Source organism: Sphaeramia orbicularis, chromosome 1 (genome assembly GCF_902148855.1).
Source record: "Sphaeramia orbicularis chromosome 1, fSphaOr1.1, whole genome shotgun sequence".
Lineage (NCBI taxonomy): Eukaryota > Metazoa > Chordata > Actinopteri > Kurtiformes > Apogonidae > Sphaeramia > Sphaeramia orbicularis.
The window spans coordinates 440,205-452,204 of NC_043957.1; the positions used below are offsets into that span (position 1 = coordinate 440,205).

Genomic DNA, 12,000 nt, shown 5'->3' on the forward strand with positions numbered 1-12,000 from the left:
GAAAACCACATGTGTCAAACATGCGGCCCGGGCGCCAAATCTGCCCCCCCCCCCCCCCCCCGCCCGCCAAAGCTTCCATTCCGGTCCTGCAGGATGAAAGGTCATAACTGAACCTGAACAGTCCAGGTTTTCCAAATCCTGTTGGTTCAGGTTCCACATACAGACCAATGTGATCTACAGTCAAAAGAACAACACAATAAACCAGAAAGAATGACAAACACACATTTACTGTGAAAAATTATGGGGAAAAATTTAAGTGAAAAAAAATAAGATTACACTGTGAAAATATTTACATTTACAAAACTATTCTTTCACAATAAAATGTAAATAAATACATAAATAAAAACACAGATGAACAACCTGAACTGTGCAGTTTGAACAATATTCTGTCTGTTCCTAAATGTTTGGTGCATTTATGGATCCACTGGATCTGCAGTTGTGTTCAGAATAACAGATGGAATATTGGAGAAACTGTTCACATTTTAGTTCAAACTCCAACATTTGAACAATATTCTGCCTGTTCCCAAATGTTTATGGAACACTGTGTGGAAATGGACATGTAGAAATAAGAAGTCCAGGCAGAATAGTGCTACAATTGAACTAATTTTTCAAATGAAATTTCAGTTTTTTCAGGTTATTCACATCTTTTTTGTAAAATATAAATATTTTCATAATTTAACTGGGTTTTTTTTTGTACTAAAACAAAAAGAAAAACTTGGATTTGTCATTATTTATAGGTTATTCAGTCATTATTTTACTGGTCTGACCTGCCGCTGATCAAACTGGGCTGAATATGGAACTGAACCTACATGAGTTTGACAGACCTGGCCTAAACCAAAGCCTAAGCCTAACTGCTAATCGCACTAATGGCGTCCTATTTTATCCAGTGTAAATACACATACTGAAAGCTTATAATGCTTACAGATAACACATTATCTGTAACAATTCATGACATCACGCTGCGTAAAACACATACTTTTCTCTTTGTCTGGGTGTCTCATCTACACGTAAATGGTGTTTGAGGTTGTAAAAGCTGAGATGTTACAACATGAAAACTGGTGTGTGTGTGTTTGTGGAAAACCTCGAGACTGGAACATGATGATGTCACAGCCCGTTTCACTCAGCTCTGTTATTAGTGTCTGCAATGAAGCTGCACCTGAAACATCAAATCCAGCTGTCTAAATAAACCGGTGTGAGCTGCAGTAGATCCAAGTCTGTACTGGTACCTTTAGGAGACGGACCGGACCGGACCGGACCGGCGGTGTGGACAAGTCCACATCATGTACAGAACTGTCCGTCATCTTTTATAGAAGCTCATTAATGATGTCATGAGTGCTGACATCCTCCTCCAGCTCCTCCATCATGTCTGTGCTGAACATCACCACAGCTGAAGAGGAACAGGAAGAACACTCGGAACGTCATCGTCTGCCTCCCAGACCCTCGGCCAACTCAGGTTTGTAATGTAACTGTAACTGACAGAAGTACTGGATCATTTCCAAAGTGCTCCTTTAACAGTGTTCTTCCCTCATCATCTCCTGGATCTGGATCTATCACGTCCTGGATCTGGATTCATCATGTCCTGGATCTGGATCCATCATGTCCTGGATCTGGATCCATCATGTCCTGGATCTGGATCTATCACGTCCTGGATCTGGATCCATCATGTCCTGGATCTGGATCCATCATGTCCTGGATCTGGATCCATCTGTAGCTGATGTTACTGTGTTGTTCCATGAAGGACAGTCTTTACTGCTCTGGGTTTTACTCTGCACACCATGTTCCAAAGCAATGTGGGGTTGGCCCTAGGTTCCCTAATGTTCCCCAGAGCCTATGTTCCCTGGTATCTATGTTTCCCAGTACCCGTGTTTCCCAGTACCTATGTTCCCTGGTACCTATGTTTCCCTGGTACCTATGTTCCCCAGTGTCTATGTTCCCTGGTACCTATGTTTCCCTGGTACCTATGTTCCCTAGTGTCTATGTTCCCTGGTACCTATGTTTCCCTGGTACCTATGTTCCCCAGTGTCTATGTTCCCTGGTACCTATGTTTCCCTGGTACCTATGTTCCCTAGTGTCTATGTTCCCTGGTACCTATGTTTCCCTGGTACCTATGTTCCCTAGTGTCTATGTTTCCCTGGTACGTATGTTCCCTAGTGTCTATGCTCCCTGGTACCTGTGTTCCCCAGTACCTATATTCCCCAGTGCCCATGTTCCCCGGTATCTACGATCCCTGGTACCTGTGTTCCCAGGTACCTATGTTCTGTGGTACCTATATTTCCCAGTGCCCTAGGAGAGCATATCTATATTCCCTGCTACCTATGTTCCCTGGTACCTGTATTCCCCCATTGCCTATGTTCCCTGGTGCCTATTTTCCCCAGTGCCTCTTTTCCCTGGTGCCTATTTTCCCCAGTGCCTCTGTTCCCTGGTACCTGTATTCCCCCATTGCCTATGTTCCCTGGTGCCTATTTTCCCCAGTGCCAAGTGGAGTGCACCTATGTCTTCCAGTACCTTTGTTTCCTGGTACCTATGTTCCAAACCCTAAGCCTACATAGACAGAGGTACCAGGGAACATAGGCACCAGGGAACATAGGTACAGGGAGAACATAGGCACTAGGGAACACAGGTACCAGGGAACATAGGCACCAGGGAACATAGGTACTGGGGGAACATAGGCATTAGGGAACACAGGTACTGGGGGAACATAGGCAATAGGGAACACAGGTACTGGGGAACATAGGTACCAGGGAACATAGGCATTAGGGAACACAGGTACTGGGGAACACAGGTACTGGGGAACACAGGTACTGGGGGAACACAGGTACTGGGGGAACACAGGTACTGGGGAACACAGGTACTGGGGGACACAGGTACTGGGGGAACACAGGTACTGGGGGAACACAGGTACTGGGGGAACACAGGTACTGGGGAACACAGGTACTGGGGGACACAGGTACTGGGGGAACACAGGTACTGGGGGAACACAGGTACTGGGGGAACACAGGTACTGGGGAACACAGGTACTGGGGGAACACAGGTACTGGGGGAACACAGGTACTGGGGGAACACAGGTACTGGGGAACACAGGTACTGGGGACCATCTAACTTGGGGTAAGGCTGATTTCCTGTTGTGGGTGGGGGTCACTTGCTGCTCCATGAACACATGTATCTCAGGGTCTTGTTGGAAACGAGGGTGAAGTCCAACGAGGGTCCAACCTTCAAAGGCTTCCGGGAGTGATTAAAAGAAGAGAGAGAGAAGAGAAGAGAAGAGAAGAGAAGAGAAGAGAAGAGAAGAGAAGAGAAGAGAAGAGAAGAGAAGAGAAGAGAAGAGAAGAGAAGAGAAGAGAAGAAGAAGGTTTACTGCACAGAGCAGCAAGAGTCTGCAGCAGAGAGAGGAGGAGGAGGAGGAGGAGGAGGAAGAAGATGGAGGAGGAGGAGGAGGAGGAGGAGGAGGAAGATAAGAAGACGGAGGAGGAGGAGAAGGAGGAAGAGGAGGAGGAGGAAGAAGATGGAGGAGGAGGAGGAGGAGGAAGATAAGAAGACGGAGGAGGAGGAAGAGGAGGAGGAGGAAGATGGAGGAGGAGGAGGAGGAAGATAAGAAGACGGCGGAGGAGGAGAAGGAGAAGGAGGAGGAAGAGGAGGAGGAGGAAGATAAGAAGACGGAGGAGGAGGAGAAGGAGGAGGAAGAGGAGGAGGAGGAGGAAGATAAGAAGATGGAGGAGGAGCAGGAAGAGAAGGAGGAGGAGGAAGATAAGAAGACGGAGGAGGAGGAGAAGGAGAAGGAGGAGGAAGAGGAGGAGGAGGAAGATAAGAAGATGGAGGTGGAGGAGCAGGAGGAGGAAGATAAGACGGAGGAGGAGGAGAAGGAGGAAGATAAGAAGACGGAGGAGGAGGAGGAAGAAGAGGAGGAGGAGAAGAAGGAGGAGGAGGAAGAGGAAGAAGAGAAGGAGGAGGAAGAGGAGAAGACGGAAGAAAAGGCAGAGGAGGAAGAGAAGGAGGAAGAGGAGAAAGAGGAGGAAGAGAAGAAGATGGAAGAGGAGGAAGAGAAGAAGATGGAGGAGGAGGAGAAGGAGGCGCAGTAGTAGTGCTGTCTGTGACTCAGCCTCAGCTCAGTGTTGGACCATGGATGAAACACATACATCCAGAAGCAGAGGCATCCTGAACATATGAAGTGTACAGACCAGACTGAGTCCACAGCAGGTTCTTCAGGTTGGAGCGACTCCAAAAACCAGAACAGGAGTCGAATCTGCTGTGGAAAAAACACACCCAACCAAGCATCCTGCATTTGTCTGCAGGCCAAACCTTTAAAGACTCATGTTTAATGTTCAAGAGGGAACGTTCTGTGACATGAATGTTTCAAATCCTCCGGCCAAACTCATCATTAATCTTTTTTTTTTAAACTTTAGAAATACGTGTCACAAGCAGTTATTAAAGATCACACCAGAGGGACGTGGTTCAACGGAAACTAAATGAATGAAACAGTGTGAGTAAAAGGAGATCACAAGAAGAAGTCCAGGAGACGCAGGGAGTTGAAAAGCTATCTTCACTTTTATATGACACTAGAATGACATTTAGGTCAACAGAAAAAGAAACCCACATGCAAGAAAAAACCAGGACGAGGGGGGGGGGGGGGGGGGGCAGAAAACGCACACTCTGACACTCCAGAATACATGAATACATCAGCATCTTCCAGTGACCTTGAGTCAGGGGACATTTACTTCTAATACATGAATTCATAAATGTAATCTGCTCCCACCATATGGTCCACCTATAGAAGGTCTGACACACACAAGTGTACAGGAACTGGAGCAGAGTGCAGACCTGAAATACAGGAGGGGGGGTAGTCTGAAATACAGAAGGGGGGGTGGGGGGGGGGGGTGGTCAGGTAGTCTGAAATACAGGAGGGGGGGGTGGTCTGAAATACAGAAGGGGGGGGGGTCAGGTAGTCTGAAATACAGGAGGGGGGGGGGTAGTCTGAAATACAGGAGGGGGGGTCAGATAGTCTGAATACAGGAGGGGGGGGGGTCAGGTAGTCTGAAATACAGGAGGGGGGGTCAGATAGTCTGAAATACAGGAGGGGGGGGTGGTCGAAATACAGAAGGGGGGGGGGGTCAGGTAGTCTGAAATACAGGCGGGGGGGGGGTAGTCTGAAATACAGGAGGGGGGGTCAGATAGTCTGAAATACAGGAGGGGGGGGGGTCAGGTAGTCTGAAATACAGAAGGGGGGGGGGGTCAGGTAGTCTGAAATACAGGTGGGGGGGGGAGTCCAGGCTAGTCCTCCTGTGTCCACGAGGAGAGGAGATGTACAGGTGAAGGAGGAGGGAATAAGACAAAGAAGGAGGGAATAAGACAAAGAAGGAGGGAATAAGACAAAGAAAAGGGAAAACAGACGAAGTGGAGGGAAGGTACAGTCAGGTTTACTTCCGTCTCGTCTCAAACGTCTGCACAAACACAGCGCAGGGTTTTGGACGTTGACATCTCGGTGTGTGTGTGTGTGTGTGTGTGTGTGTGTGTGTGCGGTATATGCAGTGTGTCCACCTGAGCTCTACTGGTCACAACTAGATTATAGAACAGGATCATCACAATCTGACAAAAAAACCCAAACCATGTGTCAAAGCAGTGCCAAATGTTCAAATGGACCAAGGTCCATGTGGACCAGGTCCATGTGGACCAGGTCCATGTGGACCAGGTCGTATGCAGAAGTAGGGGATGTTTCCTGTTAACGTGCTACACTCAAGCAGACCTGAGTCAAATAATCACTGGGGGTTTAGACAGCGTTAGCCTCGCTCCTCCATCGTTAGCATAAGTCGGACAGGATGTGGACAAAAGTATGTGGACGCGTTGAATTCAGGTGTTTCTTTTCTAACAGGGGTCTAGGATCAAAAACAATAAGGACTAATGTTAAGAGATGGATTTTATCTGTTTGGAAAGAGTTCATGAGTTTAATAGAAGGTGGAATTCAAGTCAGAGAAACTTTTCACTAGAAGAAGAAGAAGGAGGAGGAGGAGAAAAGATGAAGGGGGAGGAGGTGAAAAAGAAAAGTTTTTTTTTTCCCTTTATTTTTGCAGAATTATTATTTTGCCTGTCATTATTCGGTAGTCTTCTCTCTTTACAGCCATTCGTATCATTTTCTACAGATTCTTCTGATGCTGATTCTGTCAAACCAGTTCATGGAAACAGCTAATTTTCTTCTCGTAACATTTTGATGTTTACTTTAAATTGCTTCATATTTCAACAGAAACGCAGCTTTATTTGACACTTAAACAAAATCTTGTCAGAACCAAATGCACCGTGTCCCACATAGATGCATTTATTTCACGTGATTTCAATCCCTGGTGGTGGGAAACCTCGTATGTCCAAAACGGTTCTTTTTCAGGAAACTGGAAAAACAACATATTCTAAATAAATGGAGTTAAGAAATGTAGACAACACTCTTTACTCGTTAATTTTTTTTTTTTTTTAAACCATCAGACCAATATGAAGACTGACTAATAGAATCGTTTATGACCAAAAAATGATCAAAAATGGACTCTCGAGGTTTCTACCCAACAGCAACAATATATTCCACTCCATTTGCCCAAATAGGGACTCGGTTTTATCCAAATCCCCTGAAAGAATTAAATTAAAAAGATTAAATAAAGTGGCAGCTTTGTTCCCAAAGTAACTCGATAAAAAACTGAACACTATTCATTAATTCTCTTCAGCATCGTATACTTTTGTGCAGGCGTTAACACTAAGCTAATGTGTTGGCTGCAAAATTCTAACTTAGAGTCTTTCAGCTTTTAGGAAATATTAAACGTTGTCAGAAATATCCACCACACACAAATATCTATCTCACAGACAACGTTAGCATCGCTAACCCTAACGTAATGATGGTTTACACCTCATATGTTAGAAGAAAGGTCTTCAAAGCGATCGATCGGCCTTAAAGACGCTCCGATAGTATTTGGCCCAGGTCCGCACTCGCTTCATTTTAGCCCTTTCATGGGGATGTCGAAGCACAAACAGTCCACTGGGAAAGTGGCCGACGCTTCCGCTAACAACCCACATGTATTCTCAGCAGCATCACGTATCTGTTCCTCTATTCAAAGAGGCCTTTTGTTGAGTTTTTCAGACTAGCCAGGCTTCTCGCTCTCAATCATAAAACGGAGACAGACGCTGTCTACATTCACACAACTCCAATACATCGAACTGAAAAAGAACAGAAAATATAGGGCCTTTCAATTTTCCGTCACCTGTCGACTAGGCCTAAAGAGGGAGAAAAAAAACATTGGTTGATGCTACTGTCAGCGATGGATATTACAAAATAAAGAAAGAAATCTGTACAAAGTTCAGGTTCTCCTCAAAAGAAGCTTGGGAGTTTGTCGTCTGTCCCAATACGACGACGCTGATTTGCACAAAGGCTGAGGGCACATTAGGTCAACGCATGCCCTGATCCTTAGAGGAAAACGGATTTATTTTTTTATTTTACGTAACCTCATCTTAGTAACTTTCAGGCCTGTTTTTCTAACTCTGATTATTCTGTGTCATCATGGCTCAAAGGTAAAAACCCAGAATTGCTGCGGTCTTTCGAGGCTGAATCCTGGTTTCGTTAACAGCCCGAACCCCCTCGTCAGTCACCTTAAGTCTTTTCAGGAAAACAAAAAAAATCCACGTATCCTGTGGTAAAAGAAAGGATGCTAAAACTCAGAAACAAAACTGTAATCTTTTTGAGAAATGCCTGATCGAGGCAGCCACATCTGAGGGCAAATGAGACAGAACGGACGATTCAAAGACAGGTTCGGGTTCACGGACAGAAAAGTCTTCCTCCCTGTTCTGGTTTCGCATCCAGAAAGGCAAACAGATCGACAGTTTCACTACAACAGAGGCAACAAGTGTTTCATCTGTTTTTCCTGGAGCTTGTGTCTGTGGGACGGCCGCCGCTTTTCACTCGGTCCTCGTCCTCGTCCGCCACCCGTCCCTCCGTCCAGGGGCCGGACAGGAAACCCTGAGCGTCTATGCTGCAGAACTGGCGTCCGTCCTTCCCCCTGGCGGACATGTTGGTTTGGTCCAAGGAGCCCGTGCTGTTGCACTTCTTCACCAGCGGGGGAGCCAGAGAGCCCGGGGACAGCAGCGACGTCAGCGATAGGCTGTTCAGAGTGTCCGACAAGTGTTCGCTGTTGAAGCTCTGCCGGCAGCCCTCCCCCGCCCGCCCCCACGCCCACGTCCTCGTCCGACGGGTCCATGGAGTCCTGCCGGGGCACCCGGGGCTGGTGCTGCCGCCTCCGCAGCTGCTCTGACTCCTCTGGTGCCCCCTGGTGGCGTGGAGGGTAAGCGCGGTGCTACGTCTTTTCAATAACGGGTGGCGCCGCTCCGCTTCCGTGGGCGGTCCCTGCGGGTGGCTCGGGAGGGGGCAGAGGAGGGGCGCGGGGAGGATGGTGAGGCGGAGAGACGCTAAAGCTGAGCCCCTCCTCCAGCGTGGTCTGCAGGCTGCCCTCTGAACTTCCTTGTGGCCAGGGACGAGTACGCTGCGGGACGGGTGCCTGCACGGCGGCGGGGGGGGGGGGGTGGGCGGGACAGGGGACGAACATGATGGGTTAGAAGAAGGACAAACTAGTGGAGGAAAGATTGTAGAACACCCACTAGCATTTTACACTAACACGTTAACTTGACTTGCTTCCAACCAGTTCTGTGAGTTTAAATGTGCAATAATGGCCCACACACATTAACTTTAACCCTTTTCCTGCATCACCAGGATGTAAACCATTAACCAGTACAATGATAAACCACGTCACATTCCACTGGGTTAGGGTTTACCCCCCTTTAATTCCTAATTATCATGAAACCCGTGTCTTGATTACTTGCACTTTGAACACTCAGACAGAGAGAGAGAGAGAAAGAGAAGAGAGAGAAAGAGAGAGAGAGCTCCATTCTATCTATGAAAAAAGAAAACACCCGATGCCACAGCCAAGCACCCAGGGGCCCACCCCCCATCCCTACCCTGTCCCACCAAGCCCAAACCCCCAACCAGCATATGCGCGCACAACACACACACACACACTACACACACACACACCACACACACCAACACACACACACACCACACACACCACTCTAAACTGGTTCCTGCTCAGACTCGGCTTTTGTTTCCAGTTCACTAGGATGGTGTTTCTTGCGATGCATAAGCAAGTGAGGTCCATGTGTGAGGTGTTAGGGTCCATGTTGTGGTGGCCCAGTCACCTTGGAAACACAGTGTGTGCGTGTGTGTGTGTGTGTGTCGGGGGGGGGGGGGGGGAGGCTGCAGATATTCCATCTGAGCCCTGTGAACAGGTCCTCACAGACCTGAAGCCTACACCTGTGGACAGGTGCACACAGATGTGTCAGACCCATCTGGAACATCCTTTGTCCTGTAGAATGAATCCTGTGAAGAATTTTGAACTGAATTAGTTGTAAATTGGAGTTTTTTGTCATTTTAAATGTATTTGAACATATTTGTGACCATGACTTTTGATCCAAATCACTGGATAAATCTGTCTCCCATTCTGAAGTCAGTAGGTAGATGAAGTCATCTGTTTTAGCGTTTAGCCGATAGATTTTGGATAGTAGCTTTGGGGTGCCGAGGTTCAAAGTTCTGCCACCTTGATTGGTAGCTGCAGGTTTAACTGGTTAGGGGAATATTTCTTACCTATAATAGATTTGATTTGGTGATATTCTAAAAATGTGGTGCTGCTAATCCCATGTTGTGAAGTGTGCGTGTCAAATGGTACCAAGTTTCCGTCCACTATGATATTTACCTCCGCCAAGGAGGTTATGTTTTTACCAGGGTTTGTTTGTTTGTTTGTCTGTTTGTTTGTTTGTCTGTCTGTTTGTCTGTCCGTTAGTGTGCAACATAACTCAAAAAGTTATGGACAGATTTGGATGAAATTTTCAGGGTTTGTTGGAAATGGGATAAGGAAGAAATGATTAAATTTTGGTGGTGATCGGGGGTGGGGGGGGCCACTGGGGGGGGCACTGATCAGCCTTGGTGGAGGTCTGCGCTCTCCGAGTGCTTCTAGTTTCTAAATGTGTTATTCCTTTGTTCTTCCACTGAGTAAAGTGTGTAATTCTTTATTTTGCAGGACGTCAGGGTTGTTCCAGATGGGTGTCTGCTTACATGGAATGGGTGACATTTATTTATTTCAGAAATTCCCAGCAGGCTGTCAGAGTGGAGCTGATGTCACACTTTTGTAACATTTATGATGCTTAATGATTGAACTAATGAATGCTAAGTCACAGATTGCTAGATCATCACACATTGCTTGCTCTATATCTAGCCATGGCTCATCTAGATAACTAGGTCTGAGCCATTGTGCAGATATACTGCAGCTTATTGGCTACGAAATATTGGCCAAAGTGTGGAAGGTCTAACAACCGCCCCTGTCTCTGGTCTGCTGTAACGTATTTAAACTGATACGTGATGGTTGTTTACCCAAAGAAATTAAGAGACGTGTGAGTCCAGTGACTGGAACCACTAGAGGATGGTTTGATGGGTATCATGGAAAATAAATAGTTCATTTTAGGTAAAACCATCATTATTATTATTATTATATTAATTATTGTCATTATCATTATCATTACCCTCCGCCAAGGAGGATTCTGTTTTTGCCAGGGGTTTGTTTGTCTGTCTGTCTGTCCGTTAGGGTGCAACATAACTCAAAAAGTATGGACAGATTTGGATGAAATTTTCAGGGTTGTTGAAATGGGATAAGAAAAATGATTAACTTTTTGGTGGTGATCGGGGGGTGGGAGGGCCCACGCCCACGGCCTGTACTTTTTGAACATTATGAGCACAATTTCAAAAATATCGCGATAATAATGATAACCATGATAATTTTGGTCACAATAACGCGATACGAAATTTTCATATCGTTACAATCCCTAGTGGTCACTCCAGTGGTCAACTCCAGTGACAGCTCTTCGCCAGCTGTTCCCTTGTATATTCATGGGTTTGGTTGTTTTAGTTCCATATCAGCCAACACAGTGGACACTAATGCACCATCCCATAATAATACACTGGTCAATAATTGGTGTCAAATATAGTTCTTCATCTTTTCATGGTCATCAGATATGACCCATTTGGACGTTCAGGAGCTCTGTAGTTACCATGGAAACACCGTCATCTTCTACACATTGATTCCCCAGTCAAACCCATGGAGTTGGATCAGTGACAGTGGATGGACACACTGGGTTTATGTTCAGATAATGAGAGATTTGACTGAAAAAAGACACTTTTTCTGCAGTTTTCTGTACTTTTAATATAATAATTCTCAACTTTACTCTGAACTTTCATGAACATGTACATGATTAGTAAATTAAATGTCAGAAAATACCTGATTTTCACTGAAAAAAAAACATAAAATACAGAAGATAATATTACAACAAAATGGTGATAAACCACTTAAAGATGGTTAAATATAGAGACAAATTCATTTGGGAACTGCCTCAAATGTCACACTGGGTCCTTATGGGTTAAACAAAAAGTTTTTTTTTTTTTTTTTGCATATTATCTTCAGGAAGTGAGTAATAATTAGTATTAGAGTATGATAAAATGTGAGAAAACATCAGATTAGCTGCATTCAACATGTTTTTATGTCATAGTTTTTACACAGTATATCAGTTAATACATGTTTCTTTGCTTCTAAAATTAAGCATATGGTGTCCAGCTGAGTGGACGTTTTTGTGACTCTATAAAAATAGGTTCATAGAAAATTCTATCACATTGTTTTTTTGTTTTTTTTTCATGCCTAAAGAGGAATAAAAACCACTCAAGAAAAAAAAAAAAATCTTAATATATGTTCTCATAATTCATGCATAAAAGGGTTAAGTACTTTTGTTTATGATGGGTGTTGGAAATGACCTCATGGGAAAAGAATGGTCACCAGGGCTGTCAAACCCACTTCAGTTCAGGTTCCACACTAAGCCCACACTGATCTGCAGTGGGCCGGACCAGGAAAACAACAGCATAATAACCTGGAAATAATGACCACT

At 45.4% G+C, this 12,000-nt stretch overlaps 1 protein-coding gene across 1 annotated transcript in view; it reads right to left on the reverse strand.

Moving 5' to 3' along the window:
• Positions 1–7,873: 7,873 nt before the first annotated feature.
• Positions 7,874–12,000, reverse strand: part of LOC115428136 (voltage-dependent T-type calcium channel subunit alpha-1I-like) — a 432,180-nt gene continuing 428,053 nt past the window's right edge. Inside the window, 1 exon segment of the mRNA XM_030146986.1 lies at positions 7,874–8,586. Within this exon segment, the coding sequence (XP_030002846.1) occupies positions 7,874–8,586 (713 nt within the window).